We start from the raw sequence: 24,637 nt of genomic DNA on the forward strand, positions 1-24,637 counted from the left end.
AAGTTGGTTACAGCAAGCAGATAGATGCATTTTGCGTTTCTCAAGTCATTACTTTGCTAGGCTAAGGTTGGCCGTTTGCCTAGAAGTTTTTATCTGTGCAGTTGGCTCATCTCCCAGCTCAGCTCAAGTTAACAATGGAGCTCAGCTCAGTCCAGCAAGACACACACTGTATATGCACTCTGTATATGCTCTAATGTCTAATCCTTTCAGAAGCAATGTGGGAAGGGGGGGAACTTCGACGTTTTGTCTCATATTTCATTCTTTTTGTTAATGGGATAGATTAATAAAATAATGGGTTGGCAAACTTGTGAAGGTAAGCAGGATCAAACTTCACTCTTCAACCTTCCCTCAGTTGCAAAGTTAGTTTTGGGGAGTTATCCTGCACCCCCAAGACGAAGAACTGGCCTGAATAGTGTCCACGCTGGGCTTTCTTGTTGCCCGGTAGCACATTGTGTGTCCCCCCACCCGCACGGATGCTTTGCTTTCCCTTGTTTAGTTTTCTCAAAAGAAGCTTCGGGCTCAGTTGCAGTAACAATGAGGGCGTCCCTGTGACACCCCGAAGGACAGACGGGCTAAATCGTCCTGGAGAAAAGTTATGGATGTGATGGCTAAGAGTGGAAAATGGCACTTGCGAACGCTTTATTAGGTTAGAGATAGGACGAGGATGACTTTCAACCTTATGTCGCTAGATGGCGCTGTACAAAGAAGCCCCCAGAACGCAGAGAATCGACTACAGCAGCGACATTATACTGCAAGGAGAGAGCCCGAGGTGGAACCAATTGTAACGATAGAGCATTAGATTGCTAGAGTGGAGGAAAGGAGGACAGAGGTACTTTCTCTTCGGGCTGACCCGCGGGAGGCTGATGGCGTCGGCGGAGCCTCTTGTGCTGCTTGGAGGGTCGAAGCGGCTCCTGGGAGGTGAGTGGAGGGCAGGTCGGAGGAGAAGCCACGAGCAAGTCCGGCCCTTTGGGTTCCTCCACGGCCGTAGATGCAGGAAGAGAAAGCAGCGAGGCTGACCCATGTGGGCTGCTGCTTATTATCGTTATGTTGAATGATTTAAAGCAGCTGGCTGTGATTTTCTGTTGGGAATTTTGGGAGATTTTGGAGAGTTTTGGGAGATTAAAAATCATATTTTCTAACTGCCAAATCCCCCTCGCCCTTCACCCAACACTCCTTTCCTTGTGGTGTTATTGACATGTTTTCCTGGCAAGCGAGGCATTTCAATGGGCGGAACGGATGCTTTCAATCTTGCAGAGGATTTGGGCACCATTTCACCTGTTAATGTCCCCAGATTTCTGAAAGAGTTTTGTTTACCAAATACAGGCAGGTTCTTTTCGAGCTCCCATTTTTTTTGGCCCTGCCATGTACGTGTCTCCCTCACTTTGACTGAAGAGAGATTTCTGAGCTAAGCAAAATACAGAAACACATGGCATTTAGCAGGCTTACAATCAGTCCTAGCCGCAAAGCCTTGGAGCCTCAAGTCGCTTTTTTGCCTCTTTCCCGCTGTAGGAGTAAAGCAAAGAACAATGTCCTGGCCACTTCCATGACAACTGGCGGTGGATCGGGAGCAGTGGCAGGAGGCACCCGGTTGGCTGCCGTGTGAGACCAGGAAGGGTCTGCTCTAGCTGCCACCGCCACCAACATCAGGGCTCTGCAGGCCCCACGGCCCAAACAGTATCCTTGGCCACCCATCTGGATGGGGCCTGTAGTAACCCAAGGGGGTTGAGGCTGCAGTTAGGATGGAAAGGGCCCCCTCGGGAGTCAGCAATCTCCTTCCTGGTGCAGAAGACTAGGCAAGGCCTTCTGCTCCACCCCAGGAGAAGAAGAAATAGTCACAAGGTTTTTAGTCACAAAAGCATTGAATTAAGCCCACACACTAGCCACTTCCTGTGTTGGCCATGCCATGCCAATGCCCACCTTCAGGGCTGAAGGTCTTATCTGGGGCTTACTTTTAGGATAGCTCTTATAATAGGTGCACACCATGCTAGGGCTTATTTACTAGTAGGGTCTAGGTTTTGAGGGTAATACGGATGATGTCCTGCACGTATCTGGCCAAAAAGGAAGTATGGGGAGAGAATACTCCAGAAAGTATAAAAACTCTTCTCTTTCCTCAGCAGATGAGAGACAAGGGAGAGAATAACAAGAACAGTTTTGAGTATGTGTCACTGAAGCAAACTTTACCTAAGAAGTCAAGGGGAATTATATCAGAATAACAAAAAAAGTGGAAATAACTGGAAGTCAGTGGGAAGGAAAAGTTCCTTGGACAGTCAAAATGGTGAGACACAAGAGGACTCGCACTGGTGAGAAACTCTTTAAATGTCCGGATTGTGAGAAAAGTTTCACTCAGAATGCCAGCCTGGTGATACACCAGAGGACTCACACAGGAGAGAAACCGTATGAGTGTCCAGATTGTGGGAAAAGTTTCTCTCAGAATTATAATCTGGTGATACACCAGAGCACCCACACAGGAGAGAAACCATATAAGTGTTTGAATTGTGGGAAATGTTTCGCTCGGAATTGTAGTCTGGTGACACACCAGAGGACTCACACAGGAGAGAAACCGTATGAGTGTCCAGATTGTGGGAAAAGTTTCTCTCAGAATTATAATCTGGTAATACACCAGAGGACTCACACAGGAGAGAAACCATATAAGTGTTTGAATTGTGGAAAAAGTTTCCAACAGAATGGCCACCTGGTAAAACACCACCGAATTCACACGGGAGAGAAACCATATAAGTGTTTGCATTGTGGAAAAAGTTTCAGTCAGAATTCCTACTTGGAGAAACACCACCAAATTCACACAGGAGAGAAACCGTATGAGTGTGCGGATTGTGGGAAAAGTTTAAGTCAGAGTTCCCACCTGGTTAAACATCAGAGGACACACACAGGAGAAAAACCGTATGAATGTCCAGATTGTGGGAAAAGTTTCCAGCAGAATTCCCACCTAGTGGAACATCAGAAGACTCACGCAGGAGAGAAACCATATAAGTGTTGTGATTGTGGGAAAGGTTTCTCTCAGAATTCGAGCCTGGTGGTAGACCAGAGAACTCACATGAGAGAGAAACCATACCAATGTCCTAATTGTGAGAAAAGTTTCGATCTCAATTCCAAATTGGTGATTCACCAGAGGACACATGTGGAAGAGAAACCATACAAGTGTTTGGATTGTGGGAAAAGTTTCAGTCGAAGTTCCTACCTAGTGAAACATCAGAGGACTCATACGGGCAAGAAGCCATATGAGTGTCCAGATTGTAGGAAAAATTTCAGTCAGAATTCCCATCTGCTGAGACATCGGAGGATTCACACAGGAGAAAAACCATATGAGTGTCTTGAATGTGGGAAAAGGTTCCCGCAGAGTTCCAGTCTGGTCATACACCAGAGGATTCACACAGGAGAAAAACCATATGAGTGTCTTGAATGTGGGAAAAGTTTCATTCGGAATTCCCATTTGGTGATACACAGGAGGAGTCACACAGGAGAGAAACCCTATGAATGTCCAGATTGTGGGAAAGATTTCAGTGTTAAGTCTAGCCTTATAAATCATGCAAGGTTACACATAGGAGAGTAACCACTCAAATATCCAGATTCCAGATGAAGATTGTTCAGCAGTTTGCACAAAATTTCTTCCTTATCACAGACAAGAAATTGCTCTTGTGGGAATACTTGACGTGTATAGAGAATCCTGAATTTTGTTTGTCTCATTTGAAAGCCAGCTGAGCAATTTATCATTTAAGTTATTGCAATATTTCTTTTTAGTGAAACAGGTCTTAGTATCAAACATGAGGGGTAGGGTAGGGTTGGATGATCTGTTTTAGGTATTTTTGCCACCTTGAATTATTTCTACATATAATAAACAGATATTCAGTTAACCTCAGGATCAGTAGCATACAAATTTAATAAATATAAACAAACACCTGGTTCCAAGTCACGTTTCCTGTGTGAAGGCAACTCTTCTTATCCCAGGCCTTAGGAAACAGCTAGAGCTTTCTTATTTTCCAGAAGACCAGGAGGATAAAGGCCTGCCAAACTTCACGGGGAGGAGTGTTTCATAAGATATGGTGTGCAAGGGACAAGGCTCACTTCCTAGCTCCTATCAGATGGCAATATTTAACGGGAGGGTCTAGCAGCGTGTCCATCCTATCTGACCTGGTAGAACAGTTGTAAAAATAACAAAAGGTGGGGCAGTAATGACAGCTGTCTTGGTAGTCTAATGATTAAAGTGCAGTGATGTTGGCTGACTCTGCCCATCGCCTGGAATTCGATCATTTGACTCAGCCTTCCATCCTTCTGAGGTTAGTAAAATAAGGACCTAGATTATTGGGGACAATATCCTGACACTGTAGACTGAGAGTGCTATAAAGCACTGTGGGGTGGTATATAGTCTAAAAGGGGTCGCCAACCTTTTGGACCTCAGGGACCACCAAACTCATAATTTTAAATCCCGGGGACCACTAACTGGTTCTGTGGGCGTGGCCTAATTTGTGGGTGTGGCTTGGTGGTCAGGTGACTGGCTGGGCATGGCTTGTATGTAAATATAAACATTTATATAAATATTGAATTTTTTTATTACAAAAAGCAACTTTTACCCAAAATCAGGCAAAGCAAGCAGGCAGATTGAGTTGCTCACAGATTCATTCAGTGATCTATCTATCTGCCATCGGCTAGCTCAGTCTGTCACATAAAATTTGCTTGCCGTGAGTGCACTGAATAATAGAACCTTCAGTCCTAAGGGAGGTTCGTCTTTGCTTAGAAGTAGCGCCAAAGATCTAAAGACTAGCTAGAAAGCAAGAAATCCAACTATTTCCTGCTTCCTAGCTAATCTAAATCTCCCGGCACAAGAGAACAGCTGATGGTCGGAAAAAGGAAAAATAGCAATTTAGCAAGGAAGTTTGCTGGGTAGGAGTGAGTGGGAGGGGAGGGTTCCCACAGGCCTTGTGTTTCTGCGCAGCCTGGATTAATTGCTTTGGGGGGTGCTCTGGGGGGTGAGATTTCTCTACGGCCCACCAAAATTTTCTCGTGGCTCAACAGTGGGCCGCGGCCCACTGGTTGGTGGCCACTGGTCTAAAAGCTATTTTACTATAATAAAGAAATAGCTTTAAAGGTGATGACCAGCATGTTGAATTGCACCTTAAAGAAATGAACCCGGTGCAGCTCCACTATAAAGATGTTACACAGGTAATCTAGTCCAGTGGTCGCCAACCAATGGGCCAGGGACCACTGGTGGTCAACGAGAAAATTTTGGTGGTCCGCGGAGAAATGTCACCCCCAAAGCACCCCCCAAAGCAATTAATCCAGGCTGTGCAGGAATACAAGACTGCGCTGCTCACATGACCCCGTGGGAACACAAGGATTGTGTCGCTTGCATTGCGAACAACACAAGGTAGTGAGGGGAGGGGGGAAAGGGCGGAAGGGGGGAACTTGCCCCATTCATCCTACGCACCTTGTCTGGCCACCAGGCAGCTTCTTTCTGCTTCTACTTTTGGCTGCACGCAAGGAAAGCAGCAAAATCTTTCTCTCCCAAACTCCAACAGAAATGACTCTGCAAGGCATCCTGCTTCAAGAGGCTGTGCTGGCAAAGACTCCTTTCTGCCAGAGTTTGAGGGAGAGAAAGAAAGACTTGCTGCTTCTGCTGCTTTCCTTGCATGAAGCCAAAAGTCTCTCTCTCTCTCCCTGAGAATGGAGCTGGAGACGATATCCTGCGATCCCAAATAAAGAACGATCGGTCGGTAGGAAAATGGTGGGGGGGAATTTTCCTGCAGACTTTTTTTTAGGAATTTCCCAGAGTCTCTGGTCTGCGGGATTTAAAATTATGAGTTTGGTGGTCCCTGAGTCCCAAAAGGTTGGCAACCCCTGATCTAGGCACACCCATGGAGAAACTGTGCGGTGCTGCATTTTGTACCAGTTGAAGTTTCTGGATGGCCCAGGGTAGTAATCCAAACAGGAGGTGATCACGACAAGGGTTTGGCTAGTATGTGCAGGTCCGCCCTAGTCCAGGAAAGAGCGCAAATGGTGCACCAGATGAATCTGCAAAGCCCTTTCCCTGGTCAAGATCTTCTCAAGCAGGAGCCATGAGTCCAGGAGGACCCAAAACTGATTGCATGACCCCTAGACACCACAACTGTCACAAATTGATCCAATTGCCACATTTCTGAATTTGAAACCTGTGACAATGGGGATGCTGCAATGGTTATGATAAAATGGTCACAAGTCAATTTTTTCAGTGCTGTTGTAACCTCACATGGTCGCTAAATGAAATGTTATAGTTCCCAGACTACCTCTACATCATTCGGTATCCTGGGCTGGATGGCCTCCCTGGCCGTTCCATGTAGATGTTAAAAAGCAACAGGAACAGGCTTAAGCCCGAGGACATCCCTAATTCAAGGGCCAAAACTTGGCCACTTCTACCCACCCTGGAACTGGTCATGGAGGCAGAAGTAGAACCTCTGTAAGAAAGTCCACATATCCAGAATGATATTGTGTTCATTGTTATTGAAACCTGATGAAAGAGCAAGAAGGGACATAATTGTATCCTGTCTATCTCAAACCCTCCAAAAGTCCATAAGAATGGCAACAAATGCCATTTTGGTGATGTGCCCCGGCCTGAAGCCAGACTGAGGAGGGTCCAGTGTCTTTCCTCCTGCACAGCCCTTTCTCCAGGTGGCGAAGTTAGAGCTGCAAGCAGAGGGCGAGTTGAAGTCCCAGGCTGCCAACCTTTCATGGCCCGCTTCAGCTGCACTTAACAAAAGATCTTAATCTGCAGCAATGCCTTGAACTGCTCTGCCAGGAAAACCTCTCATGATTTTATTATGCCTAGAAAACTGTTGTTGAGGGGACAAAAGCAGGCCGGATTCCAACTGTCCAGAAGGAAGGAAATTACTCTTCCAGCCCTCTCCTTAGCTTGGAAAAGAAATAGGGATATTTCTTGGGTTGTGACAGGAATTGATGCCAGAAATTCCATTGTTATGAAATGAGGCTATAAAAAGTGACATCAGGTGTCAGGTGCTAAGTGAGGGCAGTTCTGGCAATTCCAATTGCCATTGCAATTCCAGCACCCCGTGGGTCATTAAGTGAGGACCTTGTGTTGACACTGATGTGGGAAGAGGTAGGAATCCCAGGGCAGCAGGTGAAAGCTATGGGCAAGTGGGTGCCCTCCTTTCTGGGCCTGGTAGAGGAATTGAGAGCCAACTATTAAAGCCCAGGACTTTTTAGATCAGCTTTCTACCAATTAGCACCCTCCAAATGTTTTTCACAAGCTGCCTGGGAATATTCAATGCTGGAATCTTTAACTCCTTTGGAAATTGGGTCCTCAGAGGAATTCTGCCCTCTTGTGAGATTTAGGCCCTGCAAGAATGCAGAGGGAAAAAATAATATCTCCCATCCAGGTGAGTTTGGAAGCAATGTGGGGTGGGGTGGAGGGGGGAATTTCAAAGTTTTGTCCTATATTTCATGGTTTAATAGTGGGATGAAGTTGGCAATCTTGTGAAGGTAAATCAGATCAAGCTTCACTCGTCAAGATTCCCTCAGCTGCAAAGTTAGTTTTGGGGGGTTATCCTGCCCCCTCAAGATGGAGAACTGGCACAAACAGTCTTCCCTGATTCCCAAGGGAAGCGCACTTTGTTGCCTCATGACACATTGTGTTCCCCTCTCCCACGGATGCTTTGCTTTCCCTTGGTTTAGTTCTAGCAAAAGAAGCTTCGGGTTCAGTTGCAGTAACAATGAGGGCGTCCCTGTAACACCCTGACTGGGGCTAGATCGTCCTGGAGAGAAGTTGTGGATCTGATGGCTAAGAGTGGAAAATGACACTTTATTAGGATAGAGATAAGGACGAGGATGACTTTCAACCTCATGCCGCTAGATGGCGCTGTACAAAGAAGCCCCCAGAAAGCAGAGAACAGAGTACAGCGGCGGCGTTGCTAGTATTGACATTACATCGGTGGGAGAGAGGCCAAGATGGAACCAATTGTAACGATAGAGCATTAGATTGCTAGAGTGGAGGAAAGGAGGACAGAGGTACTTTCTCTTCGGGCTGACCCGCGGGAGGCTGATGGCGTCGGCGGAGCCTCTTGTGCTGCATGGAGGGTCGAAGCGGCTCCTGGGAGGTGAGTGGAGGGCAGGTCGGAGGAGAAACCGGGAGCAAGTCCGGCCCTTTGGGTTCCTCCATGGGCGTAGATGCAGAAGAGAAAGCAGCGAGGCTGACCCATGTGGGCTGCTGCTTATTATCGTTATGTTGAATGATTTAAAGCAGCTGGCTGTGATTTTCTGTTGAGAATTTTGGGAGATTTTTTAAAAAAATCATATTTCTAAACTGCCAAATCCCCCTCGCCCTTCACGCAACACTTCTTTCCTTGTGGTGTTACTGACATGTCGTCTTCCTGGCAAGCGAGGCATTTCAATGGGCGGAACGGATGCTTTCAATCTTGCCTAGGAAATGCTCCCTGTCTCTTCTGTTAAATGCTCCAGATTTCTAAAACTGGATAAAAAAATTTGAGTGAATGCATTTTTGGCACATTTTGCACACTAAAGTAGACATGATTGTGTAGATAAACAAATCCTTAGTTGTGTATTTCTGTGTGAATTGGCATGCATATATGTGCGATTGACTATCATTCTTTTTACAAGAATTTTAAACATTTCTTTGAAAAGGGGGGGGGGGGGGGGGGGGGGGGGGGGGGGGGGGGGGGGGGGGGGGGGGGGGGGGGGGGGGTTTTTGGGGGGAAGGAGAGTTTTTGGGGGTGTGGGGGTTGGTGGGGGGGTTTGTTGGCCAGTTTTTAAGTTTTTTCAGCTGCCCTTTTTCTAGGCCCTGCTATCTCCCTCACTTTGACTTAAGAGAGATTTCTGTGCTAAGCAAAATACAGAAACACATGGCATTTAGCAGACTTACAATTAGTCCTGGCCAGCAGGAGTGAGGTTAGTTCCCTTGGAGCCTCTGGCCTGCTGGTGCTTCCATGTCCTAAATCCTTGGGAGCCAAAGGAAATCAGTCATAAAATTTTGGGATGTAGAGAGATTTTGAGAGCCAACTACTGAAGTGCAGGACACTTTAGATTAGCTTTCTACAAACTAGCGCACCCCAAATGTTTTGCCCAAGCTGCCTGGGACTAATCAATGGTGGAATGCTAACTTGTCTGGAAATAGGGAAGGCTGCTCAGAGGAATTCTGCCCTCTAGTGAGATTTAGGCCCTGCAAAAATGCAGATGGAAAAATAATACCTCCTATCTACCATGTTTCCCAGAAAATAGGACCAGGTCTTTATTACTTTTTGCTAGAAAAAACCCACCAGGGCTTAGTTTTTTCACACAAGCAGGTGCATAGTGCGTCCAGTGGACTGGTTCCACTGCCATGAGGTGACACGGGGCGGATTAGGATGCAGTTAGTATGGAAAGGGCCCCCTTGGGAGTCCACTGCTGGGGTGGAGCACAAAGCAGGGCACACAAGGTAGGCTACCCTGTGGAGCACCGGCCTGCCTTCCCCGGCAGGAAGGTAACTGCTGGGTGCTTCCGGACCCTTTCCATCCTTTTTGCAGCCACAGCCCCCCTTGGGCCCTTCAAGGCCATTCATCTCCGCACAGGCCCTGTCTGGATACTGTTGGTGCAGTAGATCTTGCAGAGCTCTGATGCTGGTAGTGTCGGCAGCCAGAACAACCCCTTCTCCTATCTCAGCTGGCAGCCAGCTCCTCTGCAAATGTGGCATGAGCAGCATTGAGATGACATTGGATGGCAGGAGTGGAGCACATGGGCTGCACCACGGCACACACACACACACACACACACACCACCCTATGCCTCACCTGATCCGTTCAGTTGTAACCCTGCAGCCTGAGTGGATTCAGGTCAGCCTCCTGAAACTCTGCAGAAAAATCAATCCCTTCTTGTCAAGTTGACGTTTGGGTGTAGCAGTGGACAAAAACTGGGTTTCTTGCCTCTTTCCCTCTGTAGGAGTGAAGCGAACAAGCATGTCCTGGCCACTTCCACGGCAACTGCCGGGGCAATGGGAGTGGCGGCAGGAGGCGCCTGGTGGGCTGCTGTGTGAGATGGGGAGGGAGCTGCTCCGGCCGCCTCCGCCATCAGCATCAGGGCTCTGCAGGTATCCTTGGCCATCCTTCTGGATGGGGCCTGCATGGAGATGGACGGCCCAAGGGGAATTGTGGTTGCAGGAAAGATGGAAAGGCACTATCACCAAACAGATTGGGAAAGGCAGGAGGCAGGTTGGGAGTAGTGCCACACCGCGGCCCCTGCGCACTCCGCCGTCCAACGTCATCCTCCAGCACTCCTCCAGCTCGGCCTGTCCATGCTTCTTCGCTTGACTGCATGCAGCAGGAAAGAAGCAACAAACCCACTCAAAGCTCTGTCCCTTGCTGTGCCAAAACGTCAATTCGATGAGATGGGATTGATTTTTCTGCAGACGGTTTCAGTTGCGTGCACAGAATCCACTCAGGATGGTGAATTGTGCCTTGGCGCTTCGAGTGGGTTTCTTGCCTCTGTCCGACTGCAGGAGTAAAACAACAAGCGTGTCCCCACCACAGGCACCAGCAATGGAACGGGAGTGGAAGCAGGAGGGAACAGGCTGCTCTCACCACTGCCAGCATCGGCACTCTGCAGGCCTAGCTGCCACCCCAACAGTATTCTTGGCTACCCATTTGGATGGGGCCCGCATGGAGATGGGTGGCCTTGCAGGGCCCAAGGGGAGCTGCAGGTAGGATTGAAAGGGCCCCCGCAGGAGGCAGCAGTTTCCTTCCGTGTGGGGAAGGCTGAGGAAGGCCAGCCATGGCTCCATGGGGCAACTTGCTGTGTGCCCCGCTCTGTGCTCCAACCAGAGAAGAAGAAGTAGTACCCTGTTTCTCCAACAATACAGCCTCCCCCAATAGGAAGTCCCAGCATGTTTTATAGGCATGAAATGAAATTAAGCCCCTCCCCCCAAATTAAGGCCTATATTAAAACATGCGAAATGGGGGGGAAATGGCGGGGGAGCTTGCTGTTAGGAAGTACTTTTGTTGCACACCCGGATATGGTGCTGCCTGCGTTGACCCCGATACGAAGTGCCCCACCAACACTGAGGTCAACATCCAAGCTGTCGCCGCCCGCCTACCCGAAGATGCAAGGGGGGGTGGAATTAAGTCACCCCCGAAAAGATGGCGTAGCCATTTTTGGGGGGCCCAAAAAAAAATAAGACCCGGCCTTATTATATGAGAAACACAGTATTAGTAACAAGGTTGCCCCCTAGCGTTATGCAAAAGTCTTGAAAGTATGAATCTTGCAGCACCATGGCAGTTGTTCGCCCTTATGAACAACCGCAGAGGCTCTGCAACATTAGTCCTCCATGTTGCATCTCAAAATTGAGGTGGTGAGGGGTGAATCCGCCCCTCAGGCACTATTCGGTCCTCTGCAGGCTGTTCCCAACATGTTGCAGGCCAAAATGGAGCTCCTGAGGGGTGGATCTTCCTGAAAGTTTAAAAACTCTTCTCCTTCTTCAGCAGATGAAAGACAAGGGAGAGAATAACAAGAACAAAGATTTGAGCTGGAAATTTGAAGGAAACATTGTCTAAGAAGTCAAGGGGAATAATATTGGAGTAACAAAAAAGTGGAAACAACTGGAAGACAGTGGGAAGGAAATGGTTCCTTGGACAGACAAAATGGACAGCTATGAATGAAAGTTTTTGACAAAGGAAAGACTGGCTTGACTCAAAGAACCTCTAAGTAATAGATCAGAAATATTTTTGGCCTCGTCAAGAGTCCAAGAATATCAGTGTGGGAAAAACAGCACAGACTGTCTGTCATGGGACAAACACGGATTGCAGATTACAACTGAAATGGAAGAGAGCATCCATCTAATGAAAAATGTTTGGAGTGCAGCAAAAGCTTTACTCAAAAACTCTTCCTCATGATTAATGGAAAGACCCATACTGGAGACAAGCTCTACCAGTACTCCCAATGTGGCAAAGGATTTAACATGCAGACCAATCTGGTGAGACACAGGAGGACTCACAATAGGCAGAAACTCTTTGAATGTCTGGATTGTGGGAAAAGATTCACATGGGATTCTGCCCTGGTGATACACAAAAGAACTCACACGGGAGAGAAACCATATGAATGTCCAGATTGTGGGAAAAGTTTCAGTCAAAATTCCCACCTGGTGGATCATCAGAGGACCCACTCAGGAGAAAAACCATATAAGTGTTGTGATTGTGGGAAAGATTTCTCTCAGAATTCGAGCCTGGTGGTACACCAGAGGACTCACTCAGGAGAGAAACCATACAAGTGCCCGGATTGTGAGAAAAGTTTCAGTCTCAATTCCAACCTGGTGATTCATCAGAGGACTCATACAGGCGAGAAGCCATATGAGTGTCCAGATTGTAGGAAAAGTTTCAGTCAGATTTCCCACCTGGTGAGACATCGGAGGACTCACACAATAGAAAAACCATATGAGTGTTTGTATTGTGGGAAAAGTTTCCAGGATAATTCCAACCTGGTGATACACCAGAGGACTCATACAGGACAGAAACCATATGAGTGTCCAGAATGTGGGAAAAGTTTTAGTCAGAATTCCAACCTGGTGATACACCAGAGGACTCACACAGGAGAGAAACCATATGAGTGTCCAGATTGTGGGAAACGCTTCAGTCAGAATTCCCACTTGGTGAGACATCGGAGGACTCACATAGCAGACAAACCATATAAGTGTTTGGATTGTGGGAAAAGTTTCCAGGATAATTCCAACCTGGTGATTCACCAGAGAACTCATATGGGAGAGAAACCATATGAGTGTCCAGATTGTGGGAAAAGTTTCAGTCAGAATCCCCACCTGATGAGACATCGGAGGACTCACATAGTAGAAAAACCATATAAGTGTTTAGATTGTGGGAAAAGTTTCCAGGATAATTTCAACCTGGTGATTCACCAGAGAACTCATACGGGTGAGAAACCATATGAGTGTCCAGTTTGTAGGAAAAGTTTCAGTCGTAATTCCCATCTGGTGAGACATCGGAGGACTCACACAGGAGATAAACCATATGAGTGTTTGGATTGTGGAAAAAGTTTCCAGGATAATTCCAACCTGGAGATTCACCAGAGGACTCATACGGGAATGAAACCATATGAGTGTCCAGATTGTAGGAAATCTTTCAGTCAAAATTCCCACCTGGTGGAACATCACAGGACTCACACAGGAGAAAAACCATATGAGTGTCTTGAATGTGGGAAAAGTTTCAGTCAGAATTCCCATTTGGCGATACACTGGAGGAGTCACACAGGAGAGAAACCCTATGAATGTCCAGATTGTGGGAAAGATTTCAGTACTAGGTGCAGCCTTATAAATCATGTAAGGTTACACATAGGAGAGTAACGATTCAACTACCCAGGTTGCAGGCAAACATTGTAAGAGATAGATGCAAATATAATAAAGGTGGGACAGTAATGACAGGTTAGAGAATATCATGGTCAATGGTATTGAAACCTGATAAGAGGTCTAGGAGGACATAGCGGTTGTAGTCCGTCTATCTCAAACCCTCCAAAAGTCCATGAGAATTGCAACCAATGCCATTTTGGTGATGTGACCCGGCCTGAACCCAGACTGAGAAGAGCCCCGTTGCCTTTCTCCTGCCCTTTCTCTGGGTGGCAAAGTCAGAGCTGAAAGCAGAGGGCGAGTTGAAGTCCCAGGCTGCCAACCTTTCATTGCCCTCTTCAGCTGCAGTTACAAAAAATCTTAATCTACAGCAATGCCTTGAACTCTCCTAGGAAAACCTCTCATGATTTTCTTATGCATAGCAAACTGCTGTTGAAGGTATAAATCCAGTCAGGTTCCAACTGTCCAGAAGGGGGGAGATTACTGTTCCCAACCCTCTCTTGAGTTTGTAAAAGAAATATGGGTAGTTCTCGGGTTGTGACCACAATTGGTGCCAGAATTTCCATTGCTATTCAGTGTCATTATAAAAATGACATCACGTGACCATGTTACTTAATGAGTTCCACTTGCAATTGCAATTCCAGCACCCCGTGTGTCATTAATTGAGAACCTCATGTTGACATGATGTGGGAAGAGGTAGGAATCCCAGGGCAGCAGGTGAGAACTGTGGGCAAGTGGGTGGCCTCCAGGCCCGTTCATTGAGAGCCAACTTTTATAAAGCCCAGGACTTTTTAGATCAGCTTTCTACAAACTAGCACCCTCCAATTTTTTTTTCACAAGCCGCCTGGGAATATTCAGCGCTGGACTCCTCTGGAAACTGGTTCTTCAGAGGAATTCTGCCCTCTCGTGAGATTTAGGCCCTGCAAGAATGCAAGTGGGAAAAATAATATCTCCCATGGAAGCAGTGTGGGTGGGGGGAATTTCAACATTTTTTCCTATATTATTTTATTAATGGGATAAAGCTGGCAATCGTTTAAAGCTGATGCAGCTGGTAATCTTGTGAAGCTAAGTAGGATCAAGCTTCACTCTTCAAGCTTCCCACAGTTGAAAAGTTAGTTTTGGGGCATTATCCTGCACCCCCAGTACAAAGAACTGCCTGGAATATTCTCCATGGATCCTCAAGGGAGGTGTGCTTTCTTGTGGTCTGATGGCACGTTGTATTCCCCCCCACGGATGCTTTCCCTTGTTTTACTTCTTGCAAAAGAAGCTCCAGGCTCAGTTTCAGTGACAATGAGGGCATCCCTGCGACACCCCAAAGGACAGACTGGATCGTCCTGGAGAAAAGTTATGGATCTGATGGCTAAGAGTGGAAAACGCACTTCACTAAAAAAATCTTTAAAAGTATCAGACAGGGATGGAATGAGTGCATTTTCAGTCTTATGTCACTAGATGGAGCACACCACACCAGGCCTGGAAAACGGCCAGTCTCATAGCCGCATTGGTGGTGGCTGAGAGCCTTCATCCAATGGGAGTGATAGAGTTAAAACCAGCGAGTGTTGCTAGAAAGGATGTGGAAGAGACAAGTAGATAAAAGGTAATTATTTGGATATTTTTTTAAATTAAATTGGATTTTTTTTAATCAAATGTATTTTAATAAATAAAAAATTTTGGAGTAAAAATTTATCTAAAGATAGTTTTTTTATTTAGTTTATTCAGCATGAAATGGAGCTTATTTATATATAACATGAGGCTGCATATTCTGCAATATTTGCATTGTTGGTAAACTCATTCAGTGAATCCAAGTTCTGAATAGGAAACCTTCATTTTGTTGGCAAGTAATAATATTAAAGATCCTAACTACCAGCAAGAATGAGTTCTTAACATTTAAAGAGCACCTGTCATTTCAGATCCATCACGGCAGCGCCTGTTAGCGGGCATCCACTCACCTGCCCGCCACCTCCCTCCCCTTGTTATGTGACTGTTGCATCACCAACCACCCCATTGAAGTCAATGGGACTGTCGATGAGTCAACAGTGGGTCAGGAGGAGCTGCTGCGGAACAGAAACGAGAGTGGCTCTTTAAAAATTATGATTTAAATTGAGTTGATTTAAATCAAGAGTTTTTGCTAGTGATTTAAATCATGATTTAAACTCACTTGATTTAATTCAAATCCCCCCTGCGAGGAGAGATTACGGTCAGGGGAACTTCCAACTCACCTATAGAAAGATGGAGGTGTGGGGGATGCCGGTCCTGTTCTTCCCAGGGCCGAAGCAGAAGCTGGAAGGGGAGCTGAGATCAGGTTGGAGAAGAAGCTGGGAGCAAGTAAGCTGGGAGCAAGTAGGGCTGCTTGGTTTCCGCCACTGTGTAAAAGCAGAGCAGGAACTGGGCTCCTCTACATATTCCTTCCCACCCCAGATTTTATTCCACCTGTGCTTTAAAACTGATGCCTGCAATTTTCTGTTGCTGGAAGGTTTAAAAGGTCTTGAAGTTAAGATTGATTCCTTGGATTTTATGGACATGGTTTTTTTCTTGGCAATAATATGAATATAGAACTGGAATGATGAATGAATGAATGAATGAATGAATGAATGAATGAATGAATGAATGACCGAGAAGGCACCTTGGAGGTATTACATATAGTCCAGCCCCCTGCTGAAGTAGGAGAACTTATACTATTTCAGATAGCACCCACAACTTTTTTAGGCAAGCTGTTCCACTGGTTAATTGTCCTCGCTATTGGGAAGTTTCTCCTTAATTCCAGATTGCTTCTCTCCTTAATCAGTTTTGTCTTGCCCTCTGGTGCTTCCGAGAGTAATTTGATCCCCTCTTTTTTGTGGCAGCACTTCAAGTACTGGAATATTGCTATCATGTCAGCCCAAATTCTTCTTTTCTTTAGACTAGCCCAGGGGTGTCAAACTCGCATGTTACATCGTCACATAACATATGACTTTTTCTCCCTTCACTAAACCAGGGCCTTGAGTTTGACACCCCCTGGATTAGCCAAACCCACTGGTCTCTTTTGTGATTTTACTTTCTTTTAACTTCTGTGTTTAGCTAACAAACATGGTATTTCATATTGGAGCCTCATCAATTAACTAGGTTCAACTGTGCTGAAGCCAGCATTTAAAAAAAAAAATAGCAGTTGAGGCCCTTTTGTGAAGTTCAGTTGTATAGGCAGTCCTTGCTTACCAATTCTTCCCTGAGCCTTCAAAGTTACTATGCCACTATAAAAGCAGACATATATACCTGGTCTACAAATTTGTGGCCATGGTGTCACTTCTTCAATGACCACACTTGAGCACGTCCTGTTGGTTCTGAAGGTGCAGGAAAAGTTGCACCCATTTGGGTTCTGCCAATCGGTGCCCTTTATGATCCCATTTGTGACCGGAAGGAACAGCTAGCTTCTGATGAGGCAATGCCGGCAAGAAGTCGCCAGTCCCACGTAAAATTGCCTTTAACAACCCACAGTGATTTGTTTAACAATGACAGAGGAGCAGGTGTAGGTTGTCACTGTCATGTAACAGCATGCTTAATGATCGGGCGTGTTAGTGATACTGATACCAGGCCCAATTGCGGTCACTAAGTGAAGACTACTTGAACTGGGATATCTTTGGTGTCAGCATGGAGTAAACTCTCCATACAATTCAGAACTCCGAGACAAAGTCCACCAGAGTACGAATTTATTAGAGAAGTCATGGTGGCCCACCTGGGGAAAACCTAAATCTGAATTCTCGCATTCCCCCCCCCACACACACTAAAACTCACAACCTGTCCCATTTAGTGACTCTCACGTCACATGGCTCAATCCGTCTCCTGTCTCAGCTGCCGCCAAATTTCGGTCACTCCTCTCCAGGTGCCAGCAGCTTGTCCTTGAGTTCTGGTGAAAGAACGTTGTTGTAGCTATACTCCCTTCGCTACTCTCCTGTTCCCAAAGTTTGCCCATCGCCCGCTGTGGCAGCCCTGAAATCTGTCCCCAGAGGGATCCGGGACTGACAATTGGATTGTGGATGGGTGGAGCACAGAGCAGGACACACAGGCAGGCTGCTCTGTGAAGTGCTGGCCAGCCTTTGCCCAGCCTTCCCCACAAAGAAGGAGACTGTTGGCTCCTGCTGGGCAGTTTCCATCATTCCTGCATTCGCATCCCCCCTCGGGCCCCGCAATGCCACCCATCTCCACACCTGGGCCCTGTCCGGATGGGTGGCCAAGAGTAGTATTGGGGTGGTGGGACTTGCAGAGTCCTGATGCTGGTGGCAGCGGTGGTCAGAACAGCTCCTTCCCCATTTCACCTGGCAGCGGCAGCCAGCGAGGCGCCTCCTGTCACCACTCCCGTTCCACTGCTGGTTGCAGCCACAGTGGCCAGTACTCCTGCCGCTGCTGTGCCACTGCCGCCTCACCCCACCATCAGCCATGGGGGTGGGTAGCACAGGAGATGGCGCACACGGGGCCTTAATGCTTTTAATTTACAAATGGAAAACCTGGTTACTGATACTATTACTTCTTCTTTCTTGTCCTTGCTTTTTTTCCATCTTTTTCCTTGTAACCTTTCCTGTCGTTACATTCCTCCTTCCCCCTCCTTCTTCTTGGCATTTCTTTTCGCACTCTTGTTGATGAGGTTGGGCAGCTCTACCACCCAACGGATCAGGCAAGGCGGGAGGCGGGGTGGGGTTGGTGCCACACCATATAGGCTCTATGCGCTCCACCCCTGCCATTCAACATTGTTTTCCAGCACTCCTCTAGCTTTGACCGCCCATGCTTTGCTCCTGCAGCAGAAGAAAGGCAAGAAACCAAGGCTCCAAGGCTCTGTCCGTTGCTGCATCCCTGTGCGCTCTGCCCCCGCGGTCCAACATCATCCTCCAACTGTGGCACAAATGCAGGAGGAGCAGCAGTGGAGGAGGACAACTTTGGACAGCAGGGGCGGAGCATGCAGGGGCCACAGTGCCCCATGCTTCGCCTGATCTGTTTGGTGGTACTGGAGCAGCGATTCACCACACTATGTGGATTCAGCGCACCCTCCTGAAACTGAAAAATCAAGCAACGGAGGGAAACTAATTTGGAATTGAGGAGAAACTTCCTCAGTAAGGATAACTAAGAAGAGGAAGAGCTTGCCTTCAGAAATTGTGGCTGCTCCATCATGGGAGGCTTTTAAAGAAAGGCGGGACAGCCACTTCTCTGAAAGGGCATAGACTCTCTTGCTTGAGCAGGGGATTGGGCCGGGGTGGAATTCAAAGTTCTTAACAACCAGTTCTGTGAGCGTGGCCTAATTTGTGGGTGTGGCTTGGTGGTCATGTGACTGGCTGGGTGTGGCTTGTATGTAAATATTGGTTTTTTTTATTAAAAAAAGAGCAACTTTTACCTAAAATCAGGCGAAGCAGGCAGGCAGATCGAGTTGCTCGCAGAATCACAGATTCACTTAGAGATCTATCATTCTGCAATCCGCTACCTGAGTCTGCACTGAAAAATAGAAGCTTCAGTCGTAAGAAAGGTTCAGCTCTGCTTTTAGATTAGCTAGAAAGCAAGAAATCCAATGATTTCTTCTTTCCAGCACAGCAGAACAGCTGATGCTCGAGGGGAAAAAAGGAAAAATAGCAAATTTACCAAACACAGGCAAGTTTGATGGCACACATGCCAGGTAAAGAGTGAGTGGGCAGGAGGTGAGAGGACCACCCAGTGGCACAATTTGCCGGTTCTCTGAACTGGACAGAATCATAACAACCGGTTCTATAGAACAGGTCCAACCAAGTAGAATCCCACGCCTGGATTGGGCTAGAGCAGGGGTTGCCAACCTTTTGGACCTCAGGGACCACCAAACTCATACTTTTAAATCCCGGGGACCACTAATATGAATTTTGACTGACGGTGGCTTGCTGACGTTGGTGCAAGAGAGAGAGAGAGAGAGATCTGATCTAACCTCTCTCTCTCTCTCTCTCTCTCTCTCTCTCTCTCTCTCTCTTTTTCTCATACACACACGAACACACAAACACCCAGAGGCAGGGGTGGGATTCAAATTTCCTAACTGGTTCTTGGGGGTGGTTTAATTTGTCAGTGTGGCTTGGTGGTCATGTGACTGGCTGGGCATGGCTTGTATGTAAATATTATAAATATTTATGTAAATATTGAATTTTTTATAAAAAAGAACAACTTTTACCCAAAATCAGGCAAAGCAGGCAGGCAGATTGAGTTGCTCACAGAATCACAGATTCACTTAGAGATCTGTGTTTCTGCCATCAGCTATCTGAATGTGTCACATAAAATTTGTTAGCACGCAAACTCACAAAATTAACTCACAATACACCATGTATGTAAATTTTGAATTTTTTATGAAAAAAAGAGCAGCTTTTATGATGGAGTTCAATAACCAGTCATTTTCAGTGTGCCAAAATGTCTGACTGCCTACGCAGCGTTTATTGCTTTTATACAGTTTTTTACAAGCAGAAAAAGATACTATAGAAACAGCATTGTTATTGGTGAATCCCCCCACCAATCCTTAAGAATATACAAGTAAGGAAGTGGTGATGTTAGCAAGTGAGATCACGTACCAGCTAGGGACAGTTCTGCTGAGTGAGATCATGTAAGTATTTGAGGCCCATGTAAGTATTGAGGCACAGCAGTGTGCTGCTTACACCCCCTACAGGATCTCCATCTCTACTACCCCCAAAATCAGGCTAAGCAGGCAGGCAGATTGAGTTGCTCACAGAATCACAGATTCACGTAGAAATCTGTGTTTCTGCCATCAGCTATCTGAATCTGCAACGGAATAATAGACCCTTCAGTCCTAAGGGAGGTTCGGCAGAGCCGAAAATCTAAAGATTAGCTAGAAAGCAATGATTTAGCTAGAAATCCAACGATTTCCTGCTTTCTAGCTAATCTAAATCTCCCAGCACAGCAGAACAGTTGATGGTTGGAAAAAAAGAAAAAAGAAAAATAACAACTTAGCAGGCAAGTTTGCTAGGTAAGGAGTGGGCGGGTGGGTAGGGTTCTCGCAGGCCATGTGGGCAGCACAGCCTTATGTTCCCGCGCAGCCTGGATTAATTGGCTCTGGGGGTGACATTTCTCTGTGGACCACCAAATTTTTTTCATGGATCACCAGTAGGCCATGGCCCCAGTTGGTGACCACTGGGCTACAAGGACCTTTCCAGCTCTATTCTGAATCTGAGATTTGGGAGATTTAAAAAATCTTTATTTGTCATATTTCATAACCGCCCATCTCTCTCAGTCTTCATGTCACACCGCATTCCTTGTGATTTTATTGAGATGTCCTGCCAAGTAAGGTGTGTCATGGGCAAAATGGATGTTTTAAATCTTGCATTAGGATTTGGGCATCATTCCAACTCTTAGCGTCCCCGCCTTTCTAAAATTAGATAATGCACTTCTGAGATACTTTACACAATGAAATACCCATAGATTTTCTATATACATAAATTCATGGCTTTGTATTTCTGTGGGCCTATGTATCCATATATGTGTGAAATATCCAAGCCCAAAAGATAATTTTATAATTGTCAGTATTTGAACTACAATCTTACTAGTCTTCTATCTGCTAAATGAATCATAATGTTAAAGATAAAACTATAATTGGATGTTTTCGTAGTCATATATTTGGGGGGTGGGGATGTTTGCTGCTTTCACATGACCTGTGTCCATTTTTAAAACAATAATGAAACTAATGCATTCATATGAATCTTACAGACAAAGAGGATGCCAAGAAGAGCAGTCTGGACAACAGAGAATGAGAAGCAGCATTAAAAACAAGTCATCAATCAACATTTTTTCCATTTCCTCCAGAAAGTGTAAAAACACTTCTCCTTCCTCAGCAGATGAGAGACAAGGGAGAGAATAAAAAGAAGAAAGCTTTGAGCCGGAAAAAAAATAAGAGTATCTGGAACTCAAGGAAATATTACATGAGAAGTCAAGGAGGATAATTTCTAAATAAAGAATACCTAGATGTGGGTGGGAAGAAAAATGTTCCGCGGAAAGGCAAAACTGGCAGGCATTATTTAAAGTCTTTGAGGCAAGAAATAGTAGCGTGAACCAAACAACCAGCAGGTAAGAGATCAGAAATATTTTAGCCTCTTTAAGAATCCAAGAATATCAATGTTGGAAAACCCCCACAAACTGCCTATTGTGGGAAAAACACAGATTATAGATCACAGCTGATTATGCATGTGAGGAGCCAGCCAGGCAAAGGCTATGTAAATGTTTGGAGAGAGGGAAAAGCTTTACTCGGAACAGCTCTCTCATGAATCATGGAAGGACTCATACTGGAGAGAAGCTCCATCATTGCATCCGTTGTGACAAAAGATTTAGCATGCAAACCAATTTGGTGACACAGAAGAGGACTCACACTAGGGAGGAACTGTTTGAATGTCCTGATTGTGGGGAAAGTTTCACTCAGAATTCTGACCAGGTAATACATCAGAGGAGTCACAGGATAGAGAAACCGTATGAATGTTCAAATGGTGGGAAAAGTTTCAAGCATAATTCCCGCCTTGTGGAACATCAGAGGACTCACACAGGAAAGAAATCTTATGACTGTCCAGATTGTGGGAAAAGTTTCCAGCAGAATTCCAAGCTGATGATACACCAGAGGATTCACACAGGAGAGAAACCGTATAAGTGCCCAGATTGTTGGAAAGGTTTTGGTTGCAATTCTGACCTGGTGAAACATCAGAGGACTCATACGGGAGAGAAACCATATGAGTGTCTATATTGTGGGAAAAATTTCAGTCAGAAATCCAACCTGGTGATACATCAGAAAAACCACACAGGCGAGAAACCATATGAATGTTCAGATTGTGGGAAATGTTTCCCACATAATTCCAAGCTGGTGATACACCAGAGAACTCACACGGGAGAGAAACCATATCAGTGTCCAGATTGTGACAAAAGTTTCAAGCAGAATTCCAAGCTAGTGGTACACCAGAGGATTCACACAGGAGAGAAACCATATGAGTGTCTGGATTGTGGGAAAAGTTTCAGTCAGACTTCCAACCTGGTGGTACATCAGATGACTCACACAGGAGAGAAACCACATGAGTGTCAGTATTGTGGGAGAAGTTTCAGTCAGAAATCTAACCTGGTGATACACCAGAAAAATCACACTGGAGAAAAACCCTATCAGTGTTCAGATTGTGGGAAACGTTTCCAGCATAATTCCAGGCTGGTGGTACACCAGAGGTCTCACACTGGAGAAAAACCCTATCAGTGTCCGGATTGTGGGAAACGTTTCCAGGAGAATTCCAAGCTGGTGGTGCACCAGAGGACTCACACTGGAGAGAAACCATATGAGTGTCCGGATTGTGGGAAAGATTTCAGTACTAGGTCTAGCCTTATAAATCATGTAAGGATACACATAGGGGAATAACCATTCCAATTTCTAGATGATTGTTTTCCACAAAATTCCTCATTATACACAAAAAATTGTTGCATTTGACGCAAAATTTGATGTGTGCAGAGGAACCTTGAATTTAGTTTCTTGTCTCGTTGGAAACCCAGCTGAGCAATTTACCATTTAATTTCTTGCATGATTCTTTTCAGTGAATCATATCTTATTATATTAGTAGTGTAGAGTAGAGTAGAATGTAGAGTAGAGTGAGTAGAGTAGAGTAGAGCTGGATCTGTATTAGGTATGTTTGTTGCCTTGACTTCTATATATAATAAAGGGGGATATAAATATGTATGTATTTATTTATTCAGTAACAAAATGTATATGGCAGCTTAACATGGTTTATAGCAATTATAAAACTTTTAATACAGAAACCAATTAAACCCCATATATTGCAAATGGCAAAATGGAAAGTCTCCACATTTAAAATATACTTGCGCTGGGCAGTTCTAGCAAAGGTGATTCTTGCTTTTGTTCAACTTTGTTCACGCCCGGTGCCATTCTTCCTCAAAAGTGGTTATCTTTCACCTTGCAAGGAGTTAAATTGGAGAAATTCACCACAGGATTAGCGGCATATAAATTCAATAAATATAAACAAATACCTAGTTCCAAATCAAGCTTCTGACAGGCAGGCATTTCTTTTTATCCCAGGGCTTAGGGGAAAAGCTAGTTTTTATTTAGAGAAGACCAGGAGGATAAAAACGTGCCAAACTTCAGGGAGAAGAGTATTTCATAGGGTCTGCAACGGCAAAGCCTCACTTCCTAGCAACGGTCAGAGGGCAATATTGAAGGGACTAAGAGTGTGCCCACTCTATCTGACCTGGAAGGACAGATAGATGCAAAAATAAAGGTAGAACAATAATGACGGGTGCCCCGGTGCCATAGTTATTGCAATGCAACTGATTCTGCCCACAGCGTGGAGTTCAATCCTGATGTGGCTTAAGGTTGACTTGGTTTTCCATCCTTCTGCGATTGGTAAAATGAGGACAATATGCTGACAATGTAAACCTAGAGTGCTATAAAGCACTGTGAGGTGGCATATAGGTCTAAGTGCTATTGCTGTGATAAAGAAATTGTTTTAAAGGCGATGATCTTGAATTGCACCTTAAAGATATGAATCCAGTGCAGCTCGCACCACAAAGATCGGCTACCTAGGGGGTCCCCATTACTGTGTCCACTGCTGGACCAGTTGAAGCTTCTGGGTGGTGCAGTGCAGTACGAGCAAAAGTGACCTGTGTGCAAAGCCTCCAGATCAAGGAAAGGGCACAATTGATTCATCTGTGCAAATCCCCTCCCCCCAGCCATGATCTCAAGCAGGAGCCGGGAGTCCGGGAGTATTTCCCAGCTGAGTTGACAAACGTGGTCACATGACCCCAGGACTCTGCAACTGTCACAAATGAGACTCAATTGCCGACACTCTGAACTTCGATCATGTGACAATGGGGAATGCTGCCAGTAGTTGTAAGGGTGGACAATGGTCATAGGTCACATGTTTCAGTGCTGTTGTAACTTCGAATCGTGGCTAAACTGAAATGTTATAAGGCCAGGACCACTTGTACAGAATTGGGCGTCCAAAGTGTGGATGGCCTCCCCTAATGATTTCATGTTAAAAAGGCGCAGCGAAAGACTTGGATTCCCTGGGGCACCCCAAATTGAAGAGTCCAAGAGTCGGCCTCTTCTACCCACACTGACTGGAACCAGGCACAGAAGTAGAAATAGAACCAACCATAGTAAAGTGCTTTCCAGTCCACAGAGCCTATCCAGAAGGAGATCATGTTCATTGTTAATGAAACCTGGTGAAAGATCAAGAAGGGATAACTGTCATCCCGTCTATTCCAGGACCTCCAGAAGCCCATGAGAATTGCAACCAATGGCATTTTGGTGATGGGTGGCAAAGTCACAGCTGCAAGCAGAGGGTG

General features: G+C 45.8%; 7 protein-coding genes across 20 annotated transcripts in view; all 7 read left to right on the forward strand.

The window, feature by feature from the left end:
* The window catches only part of LOC113427116 (uncharacterized), a 76,524-nt gene extending 55,370 nt beyond the window's left edge, over nt 1-21,154 (forward strand). Inside the window, exons 3-5 of one of the 5 annotated variants that reach the window (XM_087953023.1) lie at nt 2,356-3,419; nt 12,093-14,930; nt 21,023-21,154. In XM_087953023.1, the coding sequence (XP_087809149.1) occupies nt 2,356-3,419; nt 12,093-13,336 (2,308 nt within the window). In that variant the 3' untranslated portion in view covers nt 13,337-14,930; nt 21,023-21,154. Of the gene's footprint in view, nt 1-847; nt 919-1,509; nt 1,615-2,117; nt 3,919-12,092; nt 14,931-21,022 lie in introns of those variants that run through there. The other 4 variants (XM_087953021.1, XM_087953020.1, XM_087953019.1 and 1 more) reach the window with 4 other exon arrangements.
* LOC113427114 (uncharacterized) overlaps nt 1-24,637 on the forward strand; it is an 88,809-nt gene that overhangs the window by 21,959 nt on the left and 42,213 nt on the right. Inside the window, exon 1 of one of the 3 annotated variants that reach the window (XM_087953160.1) lies at nt 848-918. The exons of 1 other annotated variant lie outside the window; for it this stretch is intronic. The gene's annotated coding sequence lies outside the window, so the exon portion shown is untranslated. Of the gene's footprint in view, nt 1-847; nt 919-8,027; nt 8,100-24,637 lie in introns of those variants that run through there. One more of the 3 variants, XM_087953162.1, reaches the window with a different exon arrangement.
* Nucleotides 1-24,637, forward strand: part of LOC148131646 (uncharacterized) — a 93,408-nt gene that overhangs the window by 16,535 nt on the left and 52,236 nt on the right. The gene's annotated exons all lie outside the window — the stretch shown is intronic.
* Nucleotides 1-24,637, forward strand: part of LOC148131647 (uncharacterized) — a 44,864-nt gene that overhangs the window by 15,012 nt on the left and 5,215 nt on the right. The gene's annotated exons all lie outside the window — the stretch shown is intronic.
* On the forward strand, nt 848-24,454 carry LOC148131648 (uncharacterized). Of its 3 annotated transcripts, XM_087953281.1 has the most exons (3): nt 848-918; nt 11,469-11,959; nt 21,023-24,453. In XM_087953281.1, the coding sequence occupies exon 3, from the start codon at nt 21,573-21,575 to the stop codon at nt 22,695-22,697; it is 1,125 nt and encodes a 374-aa protein (XP_087809407.1). In that variant the 5' UTR covers nt 848-918; nt 11,469-11,959; nt 21,023-21,572; the 3' UTR covers nt 22,698-24,453. The 3 variants fall into 3 exon arrangements, with proteins under 3 accessions (XP_087809407.1, XP_087809408.1, XP_087809409.1); XM_087953282.1 differs by lacking the exon at nt 11,469-11,959; XM_087953283.1 differs by lacking the exons at nt 848-918; nt 11,469-11,959 and having other exon boundaries at nt 21,308-22,510; nt 22,595-24,454.
* Nucleotides 848-24,637, forward strand: part of LOC148131650 (uncharacterized) — a 103,826-nt gene continuing 80,036 nt past the window's right edge. For all 3 annotated transcript variants that reach the window (XR_015747037.1, XR_015747036.1, XM_087952964.1), the window contains exon 1: nt 848-918. The gene's annotated coding sequence lies outside the window, so the exon portion shown is untranslated. The remainder of the gene's footprint in view (nt 919-24,637) is intronic.
* Nucleotides 848-24,637, forward strand: part of LOC148131649 (uncharacterized) — an 84,448-nt gene continuing 60,658 nt past the window's right edge. The window contains exon 1 of one of the 3 annotated variants that reach the window (XM_087952952.1): nt 848-918. The gene's annotated coding sequence lies outside the window, so the exon portion shown is untranslated. Of the gene's footprint in view, nt 919-8,023; nt 8,100-24,637 lie in introns of those variants that run through there. The other 2 variants (XM_087952953.1, XM_087952954.1) reach the window with 2 other exon arrangements.

The sequence above is a fragment of the Notechis scutatus genome, chromosome 2 (assembly GCF_049901735.1).
Source record: "Notechis scutatus isolate UNSWTSFEM ecotype Mainland chromosome 2, rNotScu1.2, whole genome shotgun sequence".
In the NCBI taxonomy this organism is placed as follows: domain Eukaryota; kingdom Metazoa; phylum Chordata; class Lepidosauria; order Squamata; family Elapidae; genus Notechis; species Notechis scutatus.

Coding starts and splice junctions, on each gene's coding strand:
- LOC148131648 (XM_087953281.1), top strand. CDS start 21,573: ATGAATCATGGAAGGACTCATACTGGAGAGAAGCTCCATCATTGCATC.